At 43.9% G+C, this 19,170-nt stretch overlaps 1 protein-coding gene across 2 annotated transcripts; it reads left to right on the top strand.

Annotated features, from left to right (window-relative positions):
- The first annotated feature begins 1,349 nt into the window (after nt 1–1,349).
- rab3ab (RAB3A, member RAS oncogene family, b) lies at nt 1,350–18,534 on the top strand. 2 transcript variants are annotated; one of them, XM_006639799.3, is made up of 5 exons: nt 1,350–1,459; nt 11,159–11,386; nt 14,908–15,026; nt 15,728–15,852; nt 16,496–18,534. In XM_006639799.3, exons 2-5 carry the CDS (start codon nt 11,159–11,161, stop codon nt 16,684–16,686), a joined length of 663 nt encoding a protein of 220 aa, XP_006639862.1. In that variant the 5' UTR covers nt 1,350–1,459; the 3' UTR covers nt 16,687–18,534. The 2 variants fall into 2 exon arrangements, with proteins under 2 accessions (XP_006639862.1, XP_015221131.1); XM_015365645.2 differs by lacking the exon at nt 1,350–1,459 and adding an exon at nt 6,625–6,711.
- The last annotated feature ends 636 nt before the right edge of the window (nt 18,535–19,170 follow it).

Below are 19,170 nucleotides of genomic sequence, written 5' to 3'. Positions count from 1 at the left end.
AAACATTATCTAGCCGTACACGGTCACGTGTCCTCCCGCACCGGTATCACGTGGCCGTACATAAGCAATACCTATATTTCCTTGCCACACTTTTTCCTGTTGAAACTAGAACAGACTGATTATATTGTTTTTATCCAATGTGATAGTACCAGCCGGTTTTAACAAATCAGCGTTAGCACAAGAGTGCTGCACACTTTACACGGTGAAAAGCAGTAGCATCACAATCTGAGCAGTTGTCCTCCTTCCCTAGAGCGGCAGACCAGGGAAACAACGACTGCGGCGGTGGGCTGTACCGGGGGGCACCTACGGGCCGCTCAGTTGCGGTCATTTAATAATAATTCCTTACACCTTTATAGCGCCTTTCTGAGCACTCCACTCAAAGCACTTAACAGTAATGGGGATCCCGTCCACCACCACTGTGCAGCCCCACCTGGATGATGGGGCAGCCAGAGGGCAGCAGTACTCTCTCAGTGGGGAGGAGAGCAGGGCGATGAAGCCAGTTAATAGATGGGGATTACTAGGAGGTGTCGTGGTCTGCATGATTTATATTTGCTATGCATGAAGGCCCGTAGGTGTCAAGCAACCTACTAAAATTGCCTTTTTTAAAATGACATTCTGTGTTCGGGCTGCGATGCATGTCAGATACACCCCGTCGTATTTAGTTATTCATCCGTACAAAAGTCTTCGTGCTGTAGACGCAGGAAGCTCGATGGGGGCTGTACGGGCCTACACGCCATCATCAAGATGCCAACTAGTCCGGAATGAACCGTTGAGCAATTCTATTTAAAAGGCGACAAATGTCTTACGTCGCATTGGTGTTGCAGTAATTCAGAAATGTATGCATATTAATTCCTAGGGTACATTATTATTATATATTATATCTATATACAGAATTAGACACGGTTTTTAAACTGATTACTACACATCAACGCTCTTTTCTCCCAACAGCGAAATACCACAGCAATGCAACAGAAGAAGAGAAATCAGATTCTTGTCACAAAGAACGTCAGCATCGACGAGGAAAACAACAACAACAACAACATAATTGCAATCATGCAGAAACGATGAAAACGCTCAATTCAGCGGGTAAAGCTGTTTCGCTCCAAATATCCAGAAACGAGTCACAATAATGAACATTTTGAAATATTCTCCGTGAGGACTAGATCCTTTGGGCGACAGCACAAGAGCCGAGGCAGTTTTCGTCCTCGCCGTTTAAATTCCGTTTTTTTTCCCATGAATTATGCAGAGATCAGCCGGCCTTTCGTGAATAAGTAAAGAAGGGACGGGCCGCGCGCGTGCTGCCTGCGAGAGCGCGGCGCGCGGATTCGCTGGCGGAGGCCTCAGTCGGCCCGCCTCCGTGCTCCGCGGCTGTCAATCAAGTGACGTCCACGGTTTCTGCAGGTGAGCGGAGAACTGCGGCACTGGTGCATTCGCAGCTGCAGCGAGAAATATATCGACGGTAAGCAGTAACACGGCGTTTTTAAATATTTAGAGCTTTGCTGCTCGATCGCTGGCGAAAAGATGCGCTGTTTTCACCATTTCTGCTAGTATGGGTGCGGGATAGAGTCTCTGGTTGACACAAAACGCACGAATAACCTTCATTTGACTTACGATGCTTAAAGAGCAATAGTCAGTGCAGAAGATGAGAATACAGAAAGCCATTTTTTGCCGGGGGGTATTACGGGATATACACTGTTGTCTCTATGTAGCCTTTCAAAACGCACCGTGAAGGCTTTTAAGTAGATAATAGCTTGGAAAACGTCGATTTCGTTTGGTACCGCCACTCTCATATGTTGACAACGTTTGAAAGGGAGTACCGAAATAATACCGAATTGTAGTGGAGAGGCTGCGATGGATTAGGGACGGTGCATCGTTTCAGCCTTCACAGCCGTCCCTGGGCGCAGATTAAGGAGTATCAACTCGAGAGGACAAACCTTTCATTAAAGAGAAAAATATGAGTATTATGTTGCCCTGCGTTAGCGAGGGAACACAATACTGGCAAATGCACAGTAATCCATCATGTATTAGTTGATGAAATCATACTGACACACTGTATGAATAGGCAGTAGCGAGCCATTAGTACATCACACTGTACAGTGTTCCAGCAGCGCACATAGATTTATTTACCTGTACCACCGAAGGCATTACTTGAATGAATGTGTAGGTTCCGGTGTCCAGTTACATAGGCAGGCTTTTAAAGTTTAATTTTCGAGGCAGGGGCATTGCAAGAGCTGCCTCCGGCGATTCAATGAGCTCCGCTTGTCCGTGTGCGTCCTGGTCACGGCCCGTGACCACCGGCTCGGCGAGGCGTGGAACCGATCCCGGGGCCGGCACAGACACGGATACAGTTACTGCGCTCGGGCGGCGAGCTGTGGATATGTAATCGTTCAGGAGGTGCGAGGCTGTAGGCATCTTGACCCTGCCTGGGTTTATTCCGGCATGCAATTTTTCATCTTGCGCAGTGGGCACACATTCGCACCGGTACCCGACAGGAGTGCTCAATCGTGACCATGACGGTGCGTTTTATTTATTAGTTGTGTTTTTTTCCGCGATCGTCAACACCGGGAGATGAAGTGCTTGCGAGGCCGGCCGGCCGCTTGACTGACTAAGCGGGTGCGGCAGAAGGCCAGTGTACCGCTAGGAACATTTCAACAGCTGTTTCAGTTAGTAGACCTGCCACTGGTCTACGAAATGTTTCTTTCTTTTACCATGGTAGTCGTTTTAGTTCTCATTCCGGTTTTATGTGCGCAGTTAGAGCACAGATCTCTGATTTATGTGGGATTCTAATTCAGTCCACATTGTGTGTGCCTGCCCTGCAGTGGACTGGTGTCCTGTCCAGGGTGTGTGAGTGTGTGTGTGCCTGCCCTGCAGTGGACTGGTGTCCTGTCCAGGGTGTGTGAGTGTGTGTGTGTCTGCCCAGAAGTGGACTGGTGTCCTGTCCAGGGTGTGTGAGTATGTGTGTCTGTGTGTGTCTGCCTTGTGTCCTGTCCAGGGTGTACCTTGCCTTGCCAGGATAGACTCCAACTCCCCCGTAACCCTGCAGTGGATGGAGTAGTTAGAAAATGGGAGGATTCAGGCCAGTGCAAGTGGTTGATGTTATTAATCCAGAGATAACAGCCTGCTGTGGATGAGAACTAGAAGGAATTTCGACAACCTCATTTGAGTGGCCACATTCTGTCCAAATAATCTGTGTCAAATGCACTGGGCGGCAGTTTTTTTTTTATGAAATCTAAAATATGGATTTTGTTCATGTTTAAAACCTCATAGAAATTGCCATTCAATCAGACCGGTAGTGTTTTACACAGCCTCTGGGTCGTCTGGAGAGCTGACAGGCCTGTTTTTAAAGAAGTCCGGGAGCAGTCTTTGCTGTGTGGTTTACAGGCATGCACGCACAGCTTGTGAAGCTTGACCGGATTCTTCATTTAAAGGATCAAGCCAGACTTGGAGAGAGCTCCCTTCTCTCTCGGTAGCAACAACCCCACCATCAGCACACACTCTTTTCTCCAGCCTTGGTCACTTTTTGACACTGTCAAGCTATGGCAATAATTTATTCCCACGCAGAAAACGCTGTAGTTGTTGGTGGTTTTCATCCTATAATCACAAATAAGGTTATACAGTCATTCTGGTTTCATACAGATATATTTCATAATCTACGAGCCCTTCAATTCTCATGTAGATGGAACTTTAATTTGCTTTAGTTTGTAATGGCAGGAGGGTGGTGTGACATGAGATACTGAAAGCTGACGAGCAGACTAAACCCTTTCTTCTTATAGCAACACAACACCCTACCCTGTTTACTCCAGTGTGGTTGTAGGATGGGCCATAGGATTAAATGTATGCTGTTTTGATTAGGGGTGGCACAGCGGTTAACATTGTCACCTTGCAGTGCTGAGGATCTGGGTTCCATTCTGGACCTGGGGTGCTATCTGTGTGGAGTTTGCATGTTTCCTGGTAGGTTAATTGGTCTCTGGGAAGATCCGCCCTGGTGTGAGTGCATTTGTGTGGTGGACTGGTGCCCTATCCAGGCTGTACCCTCCTTTGGCAAGACAGGCTCTGGCTCCCCTGCAAACCGGAATTGATGGAGATAGAAAATGGAAAGGTGGATCTTTTCATCATGTCAAAAAAAGATTATTTTCTTCTTTACAGATCATGTAAATAAACAACATAGGACAGAAGCTCTAGACTAAACTGTGTCCTGCCTATATTTAGGCAACGCATTGTTTACCCTACGCAGTTTTGTGTGTGGTTTTCCATTTTGAAAAGATTATGGAAGAGGTATCCCAGGATGTCCCAAGAATACCCTTGTCTTTGCATATAGAATGAAAATTCTTACTGAACAGTTTTGCATCTTGATATTGGGAATGTTCTAACAATTTTGTTGCAAATTGGTTGCTTGACAGCTCTTATTTGAATGTTCAGTTATGAATAAATTTGTTGCTGCTTTACTGGTTTATGCACTATCATCTGGAAAAGAGGTTCCTTTGCAAGAAATTATTGCATTGTCTAATTATTATATGCTTATATTTGCTTTTCATGGCAAAGGATCGCAAAGAACTTTACATACAGAAGTCGTCCCAATTCATTCCCCAGTGCAGTGCAGGCCCAGCCGATCAGAGAGAGGGAATAGGAAATCAAGGAGGAAGGCCCAGAACCGAATTTAGTAAGGATAGCACAGTTAATGGCCCTACTCCTATGATCAGTGCTATGGAATCTTTAGTGGCCAAGAAGTTGTGGACTCAGTTGCAGGTCTCATGTGAAGGATGACATTTCCCACAGCATGGAGACTGTGGTCACCATGGTGACCTTTGTTTCCATTGTTTTGGAAAATGTGGTTCAGGGGAGAGAGCACCATCTACGGGTCTACCCATACCACTGCCTACGCCAAGCTGGTTTTCCTTCCCCGTACCGACCAGGCCCAGCCTTTCCCTACCTCCCATTAGCCGACAAAGTCAGGTTACAAGATGGTGATGCGGGTGACGCAGAGAACCTACTTCACAAGCCCAGAGGAAGCAACTCCTGGACACTTGTTGATAAAGTGCCCTCCTCAACAGTTAGTAAGTAAACCAGAGGATTCAGCCGCAGGTCTGCAGGAGAATAAGATACCAGGAGGACAGGGCACTCTACTCTCAAAATGCTACATTAAAAAAAAACAACAACATTTATATATCTGACAAAAAACACTCTTTTATTACAAAAGTAAAAGTGGCACCATCTAAAGAATGTTTTATTACTTTTCATAAATGATGTTCATATACCAGACTATGCCAACAATTTACATGTTCTGTAACATTACCTCAATATGTAACTTATGTGTAATCTATTTTTGTTGGTTTAAGAAACAATTAAATATTTGTCAGAACAGGAGGCTTTATTTGGGTCTGAAAGTATAATTTTGAGTAGCCTTTCTGGGTTGAAGTGCTGTACTGATTGGCAGAGGTGCTCACCTGTTTAAGTGGAAGTCCTGATAAACTGTCATCATGTTCGCTCAGGTTTCCTCTCTCGATTGACAAATCTTATCAGAGATTAAGACCTCTGTGACTCTTTTCTTGAGAGCTGGTTGCTGCTTGGAATTGCATGAAGCTGTGTGCAAAAGACCGCTTTTGTTATGGGAGAATTTGTTATGGCTCAGAATTTGAAGTGTTTTTCCTGCAGTGCAGTGCAAAGTATTTTCCTCCATATAAAGTTTCTTGGCCCTAGTTACAACATGGTTTGGTTAAAGTATAAATAGAGTTTATGGCAGAATTGAGAGATTCAGCGAACGTACTTGGGGTGTCTGCCCGAGCTTTGAATAAGAAATGTGTGATAAGGGTGTGAAAACTCTTCAGAAACAACACAATGGCACCAACCCAAAGATGGAGACATGTCACGGCTGAGTGCGTACCAAGCAGTAGGTGTGAACTGCTTTTAATGATGTGTTGGAAGATGTTTTTCTCTAGAGACAGAATAAAAATCTGTTCATACCCTTGAAGGTTTGTGTGTTGGACGTACGGAAACTGTACGACTGCTTACATAAGGTCTTTTGGTCCTCTGCTATAAACATGTGCACAGAGCTAGATTGTGTTTTAGGATTGTTGCCTGGTCCTGTAATTCCAGAGTTCTTTGACACAGTTGTATATATATAAAAAAAAAAAAAACTTGACAGGATGTGAAGCAGGGTTGGCATCTTCATTAGACGCATATCATTGCTTAATTACCAGGTGATAATATTAGAATAAAACATTTAAATTAGTAGTCTTTGTTTGAACAGTGTTTTCTAACTACTGTCTCATTAAGACTCGAGGTGTTTTGACCCAGTCATCCTGATTTCCTATTGTAAAGAGAATACTGTCTTGCACTGTATTTAAATTGCTTAGATATGGAGGGTTCTTAATGAACTATGGAAATTATGCACTGTTTATTTTTATCTAATGATAAGAAGTCAAAAGTATAAAAACCCACCAGGCCATTAGTTTTTTTAACAGATGCAAATGGTTTTGTTTTAATATCAAGCGCTCTGTGTTCCTGCCTTAGATGCTGTCACTTAACAAAAGAGTCCATGCAAATTATATGCTTTTATTTCTACATAATTAGTACCCTGCCTCTCCTTTCCTTGTCAAATCAGGTCACCAATATATTAGCTCATGTGAACGGCTGCCTTTGGGAAATTCACTTCTGACTGCTTTCGAGGTGCTCCAAGGGGCAGCTCTTCTGCTGTCTCCAGTTGTGTGACAGGTACTTTTTTTTACCTGTGACGTTTGGACGTTCAGAGATAATCTCATAAAAAGCTGGTTTTCAGATTTAAAAAAAATTCTCAAATTAAATAAAGTAACCTGAGATCTGTCATCTTATAATGCTAATTTACAAAGATGTGCAGATGCACTAATCTGATTCTTATACAGACTTTAGGTTCTGTGCATGTCTTTAAGTGATATTGTGTATGCTTCGCAGCTAGAATTACCCAGAAGAAAAAGTGGACAGCGTTATATTAATATAACATACTATTCGGAAGCAGATCTTTCCTGATTTTGCAGGTGACATTGAATTAGTATCTGAAGAAGGCAGTGGATGACCATGTGGTTAGGGGGTGTCTGAGTCCAGCATGGCCTGGTCAAATAATAAAAGCCAGAGATAAAAAAAATTGCTGATTGCTATTGAAATGAATTAGACGTAGCCGAAGCTCCAGTTTGTGTCTCTGTGCTGCTTCAGTCACTGCAGGCTGTTCTTAACTGAGACGGTGAGTGTGTGGTGGAGTCTGTCATTTTCTGGAATTAAGCACCAATCTCTTAAAAAATGACTAAGTCTCTTATTACACCAACATCCTGCTGCAGCAATTTTGTAATGTATTGCTCAGGTTTTAGGCCCAAATTGAATGAAATAAAATGCACTCAAGCTTATGCATATAACTACAATTAATGACCAAAAAGAAAATATGACCTTAACTGTTGAAATTAAGTTTAATTTCTTAAAGAAACCTGTCTTTTATTTCTTACTGCACGTTAGTACTGCTCAGGATTTAGAACAAAATTAAAGCACTTACTGTAGGCCTATGCATATAACTGTAATTAATAGCAAAAATGAAAATGTTCCCTTATAGCTGTTGAAATTGTCATTCCTTAACCAAAATTTGTGTCTCTTTGATTTCTTACTGCATGTTAAATATGTCGTTTTTTGTAACGCATCACATTTTAGATAATAAACGTGGCTTCTTGAAGACCTAAGCCGCTGAATGGTTTCATATTTTTTTTTAAAAGAGATATTCCCCCTAGCCGCAAATGGCTCGGCGAATCTCTCCTGCTGTTTCGGACAATTGATGTCCCTCAGTCATCAGTGAGTCCACACCTCGTGCCAATCCCAGCACTGAAAGGTCGAAAGCATTAAAAACCAACGTAGTGGTTCCCCAAAGGCAGAACTGACGGATTGTTTTTTTAAGCCACACGAATGACAAACTGTGGTTTGGGCTGAGATCCTGGAGGTAGAGGTGAGTGAGAAAGCCTGGGCTGACTCAGAGCTGGCCCTCCCACAGAATGAACAGCGGGGTTCCTGAGTCATCATCCCAGTTTGTTTTAACTCTCTAAAGGCAGGGTCAGCCGCAGGACCTAGCTAGTCATCATCCTCATCTTCATCGTGGGAATTTGAGTGGCACTGTGCTCATGCTCTGCAGTGAAGAAAAAGAAGAAGGGCAGTCTATAAGTTATTTTTTAAAGGCCGTTGGTCCTTTATCCCATAAGTAGATAAGATAAGATCACTTTATTGGCCATATACATTTTCTTGCATCAGGAATTTGTCTTTCCGCATACCCCAGCTTGCTCTCCATGAGACACACAGACAGGGAGAGAAGCTAGGGGTCAGAGCGCAGGGACAGCCATTTATATGGCACCCCTGGAGCAATTGGGGTTAAGGGCCTTGCTCAGGGGGCCACTGGAGTAGGATTCATCTGCCGGCCGCGGGATACGAACCGGCAACCTTCCAGCCACAGAGCCAACGAATACAGTGATATACAAACCACATTATTTCTCTATAGTGGCTACAGTTTTTCTTTTTCTCCCAAATGTTTATAGGCTTTATTAACAAACTAAGAAGGTTACAGACAAGAGGGGGCTATCCGGTCAGTCTAGCGATTGGTAGTAGCTAATTGATCCCATGATGGTATCTGCTGTTTCCTGAAGAAAGCCAGGGTATTGGCTTTGTCAGCATGGCTGGGCAGCTCTGACAACCCTTTGGGTAAAAAAAAAAGTTTCCCGTTTTTAATATCTAAATATGCATTCTCCTAGGAGCCCTTGTGTCCTCAGGTTTGTGTTTCACTGGCTGTGTCATGTCAGTTGTTGTGTCCTTCGAACGATGTCTGCTCTCTCCCCGTCAGAAGCGCGTTGTCACCCAGCATGTACTTCCTCTCTGTGGTGGGAAGAGTGTACTGGCTGAACCGTTTTGTGGCTCACGGGGAGTCATATTTAAAAAGTGAGGGGACAGAACTGCCACTGTGGCATCTTCACCAAACAGAAAGGAAACCACAGAAGCTATTCACAGGCACGGCTTTGCAAGATGCCTTTAAGAGTGTACTGTGCTTTGTTTCTATGTGTGAGATTAGCCCTGCCCTACTGTAAATTGATTTTTCCACCCATCTCATAATATCTTCAAACAAGGTGAAAGCCTTGTTTACCCATATTGCAGGGAGGTCTAAAATTTCGATGCGACAGAAGGAGAGAAACTTGTTTCCATATTTAGCTCTAGTTCTCTAGTTTGGGACACAGTAAGGGACCTTGAGCTTGCATCCTATTGTGAAGACTGGTCTGCATTTCAGAATTTCACCGGAAATAACAGTCATAGCAAAAATCTATTTACATTTTTATTTGTTCAGCATTAAAAGCTATCAGAAACTGGATAGCACACATTAACCCAATAACACGTTTGTTAATATGGGATACATTTTGCTCCTATTTTAAATTTTAGTACAGTAATGCAAGGTTAGTAAGAGAATGGTTTACTCTACACCCACAGCTCGGTCTGTAAAAAAGAGTCTCCTTTAAAAGCATCTGTCCTTTATTTTACTTTGTTTCATTACTGGTCTTAAGGTGTACAGGGTTCTTAAGGTGGATGTGTTCTATTCTTTCTCTAAGCAGGTTTACACCCTGTGCAAATGAAACTGTTTAACCCTTACTTTGCACAGTAAAGCACATGTGAGTGACACATGGCCTTCCAGAGCCACAGCTGGCAGGTTTGGTGCAAGACAGAGGTGTTTCTAAGTGGCTTGGCTGCCCAAGTTCGATTAAACACAAACCAGCACAGTGGATAATAATAATGATGATGGCTGGTCATGTTCTGAGATATTGACAAATTCGAAAAAAATGTAAATGAGCGGTGGCTCTGTGGCTCAGGATCTGCGCCTGTGACTGGAAGGTTGCCGGTTCAAATCCCGCAGCCGGCAGAGGAATCGTACTCCATTGGGCCCCTGAGCAAGGCCCTTAACCCCAGGTGCTCCAGGGGCGCTGTACAATGGCAGACCCTGCGGTCTGACCCCAAGCTTCTCTCTCCCTGTCTGTGTGTCTCATGGAGAGCAAGCTGGGGTATGCGAAAAGACGAATTCCTAATGGAAGAAATAGTATAGGGCTTATAAAGTGATGTTGTGTTATGTTATGTTAAATGGGGTCATGTGCAAGCAGCTTGTTTGACCCTATTCTTGAGGGCTATATTCCCTATGAGGGAGCCTGAAGGTCAAAGAAGCTCATCTGCCAGGGCCTTGTATAGTGCTATAATTCCTTCCATTTATCGTTTTTAAATGGGCTGCATTATTCTTTTCTGTAAACAGACCCATGCCAATATCATTGACTTCTGGATTTTATAGTTGGGAAATATGTTTCTCTGAAGAGGTGATGATTTATACAATATTCATCATCTTAATTGTCTTGTGTCCGAGAACTCTGACATTTGGCTTTGGGTATCACATGGGTTTGTCATAGAAAGTCACATGCAAAGAGGCTGAGCCCTTTCTCTCTGCTTCATGTTGCTGTTGTTAATGTCTTCTGTTATCTCTTTCTTTCCCGTTACACAACAAATAGTTCAACGCATTTATTCAGTGGCTGTTAAAATCTCTTTAATTGTTCACTGAGGATCATTCTGGATCAGATTGATCAACATTGTTTTTAGTATAATTAGCAATAAGTCATAATCCTATACATTGTTTTCATGTACTGTACAGAGGAATGACTGCAGGGCAGCAGAGTTTCACAAGATGGATGCTTAAGCTCATTTAAAAGTACCCAAAGCAGTGATGCAGAACTTCAAGATTTCTTTCTGCCTGAGCTCCTATCTATCTAAGTGAACTGATCATTAGCCTAATTGGTTAATTTAACACTTCTTAAAGGCCTTGAGGCATCAGTGATTTAAATGTTAATGGTTTCAAACTTGTTGGTGCACAATTCTGTATCGCTAGCCTAAAGCTGCAAATAGTAACACAACCAAAGATATTGCAATCTAACCCACAGGATTTATTAACTGGCGAGATATTGGCTGTGAAGTTCTGTTGGATCATGACAGGGTCTCGGTAAGGTTGTTCTTGACAGCAGAGAAAAATTGATGGCGTGCCTTTCCTGTTAACTCAAGGAGTAAGAACCCGATTGCTGTTGCACAGTTTAACTCGCCCAGTGCAACACTCTCATGCCGAACATCTCGGGGTGCCTTGCAGATGGCTTCAGCAACAGACGCGCGCTACGGGCAGAAGGAGTCCTCCGACCAGAACTTCGACTACATGTTTAAGATCCTGATCATCGGGAACAGCAGCGTGGGCAAGACCTCCTTCCTCTTCCGCTACGCCGACGACTCCTTCACGCCGGCGTTCGTCAGCACGGTGGGCATCGACTTCAAGGTGAAGACCATCTACAGGAATGACAAGAGGATCAAGCTGCAGATCTGGGTAAGGGCTCATGCTCAGGGCGGGGGGGGGGGGTGGGGGATATGGAATTTGTCTCTTACCCACAAGCCCCTGCTCCTCTGAGCTCTTCAGCCGTTCATGCCCATGGGCACCTGGCTGTGCCTGCTTTTAGTACTTGTGCCATCCTGTTTCCTCACTTCAGAGCAATATATATACAGTATGTCCAATATATCCACAGAGCTAACTTGTTTTTTATGTTGACCCTACTGTTTTCAGCCATTTGCACGTTTTTTTAATTGTGCATGAAAGTGTGCAATCGTCTGCTCCAGTTACACATTCCATAGTAATTAATTTTGTCCTGACTAAAGTGAGAAACATCTCTCCGTAGCCAATATAAGAGAAATATACTGGTTAAGGCCACACGGCCACACAAACATGCCGCGGCAAACCCATTCTGTAGGAATGAGCAGCTCTGAACAGCTGGTCACCAGCCATGATCCTTGAGAAACAGGTCTTTTACCTTTAATATATTCCACTTAATCTAATAATATATTCTTCAGCTAATTCTAGGGTGATGACCACCAGTTAAACCAGACAAGGACTGTACAGGGGAATCTTTATGATTTTGGGTAGCGATGGTACTTTAAATCTAACTTCTCATACTTGAAGGGTGCAATAGAAAAGTTCAGGTTCACCATCTCTCCCTCGGTATGTTTGGGGAAGAAGGCACCTGGCCTGTTTGAAAAATTCCAAAAGTGAAAAACTGTCTCAATCCCGTTTAATGTCATTTAAGGTGGCGGACAGCTAGAGAGTTCACCCCGTCTTTACCTACAGTATGTGCCCTTGGTTGTAGTCGTTCACAAAGAGAAGCCTTTTACCTTGCAAGGGTGTCGGGGAGACTCTGCGACCAGAAATAGGAGGTGGTTGGGGGACCGAAATTGGAAGAGAGACGGGCCAGTTCATGTGAGAGAGAACAGATTTTGCTTTCACTGCTGGAAGTCAGCGGTCTTATTGTGGCGGAGTCGGACTTCGGAAGCAGAATTTAGAACGCTGACGCCATTGAGGAAACTGGATGCTGTTCCTGTGTGTCTTTGGAGTTAGATATTAGATGTCTCGGGTCATTTCAGAAGGTGACTTTATCCTAAAACTGGCTTGCAAGGGTGATCAGCCAGCTTCTGTTTTCTACAGCAACAGCTTAGTAGCACAGAAAGTCTTTTTTCCTGATACTGGAAAAAACATTTCCACCCCCCCACCTCCTGCCCCCACCTCTGTGGAGTGCATCCTGAGGTCACCAGAGCCCACATCACTAGGGAATTTAGACCTGCAAAATTTTAATAACACTCCCAGCCTTCACAAAAGGTAAAGCATAACTTTGGCTTCTCTTGGTTTAAATATCAATGTAAATTTGAAATCTTAACATGTTGTTCCCATTCACCAGTTACTACTTTTCTGTTCATTGTATTACTCACCATTTACCCTTGTATTCAGTTGTCATATGCAGTAAGAATGGTTCAGTATGAGAAATGTGGTGCACTACTTTAGCACTGCAGAACCACAATGCAATTCTGTATCTAAATATGTTATATCTAGTATCTAATGTCTTATAAAGCAGCTGTATGCCAGGAAATGGTCTTTTTCTCCTTAGCATCATAACTGATGCCCGGTTATGGAATTAGGCCAACAATGTATTATTTAGTAGTTCTTATTAAAAGCCACTATGCAAGGCATTAATATGAAGATTGTCGATTTGTCAAATGAATAATTTAGAACTAACCTTAATGATAACAATAGTGGGGACTTGATTCCAAGTGGAGCAGCCCATGAATATCTTACTTCAAGAGAAAAAGTTCAAAGATACAGCCACCTCTGGTTAAAAACACTGAACATTACTGACATAGCCACAGCCTAAATACTGCAGTATTGGTGCTGTTCTAGTTTTCTTTTCTCTACAAAAGGGTTAATAAAACATTTTCAGTTGTTCATCTTTAGTTAGCCTAGAAACTGCGTAATACTGAATCAAAGAGCGTGAAATGTGCATGTTGAGGAAGTACATGCAGTAGCTGTTTGTTGTGGCCTGGGGGAGCCCACTGATTGCAAGCACATCAGCTGGCAAGGAGCCTTCTCTGTTGCCAGCCTTTTCGAGACCACAGGCCTCTGGAGGAGGCTGGCTGTGCAGGCAGACGGCCAATCCAATTGATGGCAGGCTGGGCACACCAATTGGTTATCGTCCCCCCCCCCCACTCTGCACATCACCATCACAGAGTGGAAAGACATCCTCCAACCCCACCCCTCCCCCACTGCCCTCGTATTCAAGAGCTCATGCAGCCCAGAAAGAAAATCCTGCAGCTTCCATTTCTTCTCCAGTGTCCTTTATTACGTCATAAATGCAAACCATTTGAGCAGCTCTCCGTGCACAGAGCCCAGCTGTGCTGAAATGGGTGCCAGCAGACAGAGATGCACTAAAGCTCTGTGTGTACTCACAGTACAATAAGGTGTGTGACTTGTAAATATTTACTTACAGACGCACACGCAAAAGCACGCTGGCAGACCAAGACCCACTGAATCTCCGGTCTATATTAAGAGGTCACATCACAGGATGCTTAATTCAGCCTTAGAAACAGAGTTCTGAAAACACTTAAAGGACTTCCTCATTGTGTCAGAGAAGTCATACTTCAGTTATAGATACACTGGTGTTCAGACCTTTATTGCTTTGCACTTCAGATATAGTCATATTAAACTGCAACAGGGTATTGTCATTACAGCCTAAAGGTACAGTAAATAAGCTTTAAATGTCAGAGGTCAGGCCAGCAGCAGGCAATAGATGGAATCCTGAAATACAGAGCAGAAGAGTGTTTGCTTCTATACAGTATGTATAACACGGGTGTGCCTACAAACCTACTGCCATCACAGAACAGGCAGGTTTCCATGTGCGTGTTGGACAGTATGCTTCCTGCACACCTACAGACCAGGCCGTGCTGCTGCCTCAATAGAAGATGAAAGGTGCAACTCCCTGAGCATTCATTGGAGTTCAGGGTGAAACTCGATCAACCTTGGTATAGCTCAAGTGCTGCCAGGAGGCACGAAGGGTCAGCAGTGCACAGGCCTGTAAAAGTCTGTGAACATTCTCAGTTTTATTACAGAGAGTAATAATAATAATAATAATAATAATAATAATAACTCCTGATATAGATTCCAGCCTGGGGTGCCTTCTCTTTGAGCGTTCTCTCTGTGTTTGTCTGGGTGTCCTCTGGATGCTTCAGACATGCTGGCTAGTTTTAAAAAGTGTCTTTAAATCTGTGTGAGCTTGTGTCTGTGCTCTGCAATGAATCAGAATCTGATCTGGGTAGCTTCTCCCCATGCCCCATTCTTGCCAGACTGCTGTGACTCATAGCAGGAATAAGTCGTTTTCTGAGGATGGATGGAGTATCACACATACTGCAACTTGGCTGTTGGCATGTACATTGCAGGGATTGTAAATATGGCACTGTTCTTCATTAGGATGAGAGCCTTTCCCATCCCACTGATGTGTATTTCACTGAAGTGCGTTTCCTTATGTGTTGTAGGACACTGCAGGCCAGGAGAGGTACAGGACCATCACAACTGCCTACTACAGAGGGGCAATGGGTTTCATTCTGATGTATGACATCACCAATGAGGAGTCTTTCAGCGCTGTCCAGGACTGGTACGTGTGCAGAGGGTTTATGCATATCAAAGTCTCCCCAACTCAAAAAAAACTGGAAGGAAATAGTTGAAGACTTAAGCCTCTAGATAGATAAAAGGTTGGCAGACATTCCTATTTGTAGATTGCAAGAAAAATAAAGGTTCATTCCCAGACTAGGGGTAGTCCTGTCTGTGTGGAGTTTGCATGTTCTCCCCATGTTCTCATGGGGTTCCTCTGGATGCTCTGGTTTCCTCCCACGGTCCAAAAAACAGGCTTGGAGGTTAGCTGGCCTCTGGGAGCATCTGGGAAAATTGGCCCTGGTGTGAGTGTGTGTGTGGCTACCAGTCCAGGGTGTAGTCTGCCTCGTGCCCTTTGCTTGCTGGGATAGGCTTCAGCTCCCCCGTGACCTCGAATTGGAAGAAGCTGTTAACAGATGGATGGATGGGTTGGAGATTTTAAGTTACTTAAGAAATGCAGTAGTTAAAGAGACCCCTCCTCAGAAAGTTCAAATGAAACCTGCTAGGTCTGTGAAAGGTTCAGTTCGTGAACCGGTTGCCCAAGAAGACAAACGCCCAACAGGCGTGGGTGTGCCCAGGACCGGGCCTGGGAACCCCTGACTTCATTATCCCATACGGGCTTTTTTCCTGGCTCAGAAAAGGCTGATGGATTAGGATGTGGATTCCATGGCTGATAATGTGACTCTTGGATCACATTCTGGGCAGGTCCACGCAAATCAAGACGTACTCCTGGGACAACGCTCAGGTCCTTCTGGTGGGTAATAAGTGTGACATGGAGGACGAGAGAATCGTAGCGGCGGAGAGAGGCAGGCAGCTGGCGGAACACCTAGGTGAGTAACGACCCGCCTCCTTGTCCAGACCTACTGTCCCAAGACACGGAAACCTCTGGAGCACAGAGAAGGGTCCCTGTTGGATCCCCCTGAAGAGCCAAGATCCTGGAGTGTCTAGAAGCTGTGTTGTACCTTACTGTATGGATATTCCCCTTAGTCTGAAAAGGGCATTTCCTTACTGTTCCTGTGATAAATCCTTGTATTATGATAGGTTTCTTTTTCAACTCCCAAACAAATGTAACTATGTAACACTATGTTACAAATGAGTTGAGGCCATACTTCCCATCTAGCATATACAGTAGTAGCTTATCCATCCGAGGATCTCCAGCTGCTTCTTGCAGGAGACCAGGGAATCTGCTTCAGGTGTGTGGCAGTGCGATTTGGTTCATATACTCACAACCCCTTTGGGTCAAGAAAAGCTTCCTTACTGCCGTCTTAAAAGCACTCTCTCCCTTATCTTATTTCTTGCCTGCGCGCTACTTTCCACCCAGCCACTGGGAGCAAACGCCCAGGAACGGCAGCAGAAGACTAAGATGGGGGAGGTGGATGCTTGTCATCCTGCTGGGTGGGCTAAAACAAAAAAACGAAAACAAAAAAGCTTCTTCGTTCCGCTGCCCCCGCGAAACGCGTCCGTCTCTTTCAGGGTTCGAGTTCTTCGAGGCCAGCGCCAAGGACAACATCAACGTCAAGCAGACGTTCGAGCGGCTGGTGGACATCATCTGCGAGAAGATGTCGGAAAGCCTGGACACGGCCGACCCGGCCGTCACGGGGGCCAAGCAGGGCCCCCAGCTCACCGAGCAGCCGGCTCCCCCTCACCAGGACTGTGCCTGCTGAAGAGCCCCCCCCCCACCACCACCACCGCGAGAGCGCCAGGCAGCAGGGCCGGGTATGGGAGGTCATCAAGCTCGCCCCCTCCTTCCCTCCCTCCCTCCCTCCCAGGCTGCTGTGTCCTCTGGCTTTTCGTTCTTCTCAACTAGTCTAACGATTTCCAACCTCGATAACATCCACTTCCCTTTGCAGGGGGGGCGGTTTAGCCACGCGTTTTGTAGGCAGCCTCCCTATAATCAGGTGTAGAGATCCGTTTATCAACACCAGATCTGGGGGGACGAAAAGGTCTCAAGAGTACACAAGCAGTGTGACACTATCGGAACCTCCGTCACTTGAGTTTAAATGATGTAGGACACACAAGGTGTAAGACCTCCTTTCCTTGAAATTCCACATCCACCCCCTGTGATCCCAAGGATTTTCCATGTCTGTATCATGCTGTTACATTTCGTGAAGTCCTGGAACTGTAATTGTTTTTTTTTTTGTAATCTTGTTTCAGTACATTCTATGAACAAATTCTATAGGAACATTTGTGTACAACAAAAACAAAACAAGTAGGGTATCTTTTAACAGCTTTATGTTTGAGATGTGTATATACTGGGCATATAGTATATCTATAGATATAAATTTTAATAAAGTATATGAAGATAAAGTACTACTAATAATTTAAGAAATCTATAAATCAGACAAGTTCTATGTTAAATCAGAGGCCTAGGTTACAGATGTCTTGTTATTTTGTAGTGAAATGTAACTAAGTTTCTGCAGATCCACCCAGAGGAACCTCAGATTAGTTTTACAGTGGATGTATATATCCTGTCATGTCGTAAAGTCTTAAGAGAAACTTGGTAATCTATCCTGTGGTATTTAGAAGGTTTTGTAGAACGCCAACACATCCATTTCCAGTTTGAAAAATATTCCACTCACATCCACAAAAAATGGTGAGATCAAAACCAGCCTTTTCTAAAAGTCACTGTTTAAATTATTTTATATGTGCGGAATTTACGAGGTTGAAGCAGTACTGGTCTGGTCTTCTTTAACTTTCAGTAGTGTAAGCCACAAATAGACAGGGCTATACAAATGAGACAAAAATACTCTAAGAATCAAGAACAGTATTCAGTGAATGAAATACCAAGAGTTCAACAAAAAAACTGTTTCTGAACATATTATTATTATGAATATATATTATTTATTACTGACAGTATATTGCATGTTTTTTAGCAGCTGTTATGCTTTCAGATTCCATGTTTCTTTGGTCTGAGCATGAGGTCTCAATGGATTATTACCTGAAATCTAGAAAACCTTGTTCTGTTAGTCACAGTCCGGTCTTGTACTTGCTCACTGGCCTCCCACTGCATGATGGGTAATGCAGGCATTAGTCACTGGGTTATGGCGTAACTGAAAGGCTGATTTCCCTTCTGCCTGCCAAGTGTCAACACCATTGCTTATTCACTTAATAGAACAAAACTTTTAACAGCAGGGGCTTTAATGCACTTTTAGAAAAGGCATCACTGTCTTCTCAGAACAAAGCATGTCCAAACTTTAGAGTTGTCCAAGGGCTAGCAGCTGGGCAAGAGAAAACCTAGGTTTCTCAGAACCATGGCATGGTTGAACAGGTTAGGAGCAGGGAAGGTTTCTGGCCAGAGAGTGTGGATTAGATGAAAAGTGTTCAAAGCTGTGTTATTCCTGTTTTGCTAGAGAAGCTCTGAATGCGGGACTGTGCTGATTTTATCTTTGTTATTTTTGTTATTGTGATTTTGAACAGCATGCCTGAAAAGAGGGGGGCAAACACTGTCTCATGTAATTCAGATCTTGTTTAGGCTTCAAGTTGGAGATTAAAAGAGAAATGTGTGGTGCAAATCTGGGTGGCTGTTTGCCTTTTGTAAAAGAATTATCTAAAAGCAAAAACAACTGCTCAGGCATTCTTTCAGAGGATGACCCCACCAGGTTGTCTGAGTACGACATAACCACATGTGCCAATCTGCAAGGACGTAATACCTACTGTAGTTTCAGTCTGCAAGTGAAACTGAGATTGCGTTGATATCACTGCAGGCTTCGTGACCACTGATTTCCTCTGCAGGCAAGACTTCCTTCTGTGATCAGACATTCATAACAAAGTTTTTGGTTGTTTTTTTTTTACATTGTGTTAATTTCCTTTAAAATATTGTTAAAAGCAGCTGGTATCATGTTGCATACAAAGACTGGACAGGAATCAAGTCCAGTGCTTTTTTCCTTACCCCTTCTGATTCTAAACGGCTGCATTTGCATGTTCTCTTCGTCCAAACCTAAGTCGTGTCTCTTGCATTGCATGTTAAACATGGTGCTCCAGTTTTCCAATGGCTTTGGGGCTCTGGCATACAAACAGAAAAGCTTTTTAACCAGCCTTGGTCCAGACTGCTAGCGAAAAAGGACACAAAAAGCAGAAGATTATATGATAGTGAGCTGTCATTTCAAAAAAGGGGTTTTAGCACTGACCTGAAGTTGAGAGTTTCAAAT

This window comes from Lepisosteus oculatus, chromosome 29 (assembly GCF_040954835.1).
Source record: "Lepisosteus oculatus isolate fLepOcu1 chromosome 29, fLepOcu1.hap2, whole genome shotgun sequence".
NCBI classification, from domain to species: Eukaryota; Metazoa; Chordata; class Actinopteri; order Semionotiformes; family Lepisosteidae; genus Lepisosteus; species Lepisosteus oculatus.
The sequence above is the reverse complement of the archived record's forward strand: the minus strand, read 5'-3'. Positions and strand labels throughout refer to the sequence as shown.

Excerpts from the sequence above, each read along its gene's own strand:
- rab3ab (XM_006639799.3), top strand. The coding sequence starts at position 11,159 with ATGGCTTCAGCAACAGACGCGCGCTACGGGCAGAAGGAGTCCTCCGAC. Across the intron at positions 15,027-15,727 it reads TTCAGCGCTGTCCAGGACTG|GTCCACGCAAATCAAGACGT; the intron begins GTACGTGTGCAG and ends CATTCTGGGCAG. Across the intron at positions 15,853-16,495 it reads GCAGCTGGCGGAACACCTAG|GGTTCGAGTTCTTCGAGGCC; the intron begins GTGAGTAACGAC and ends CGTCTCTTTCAG.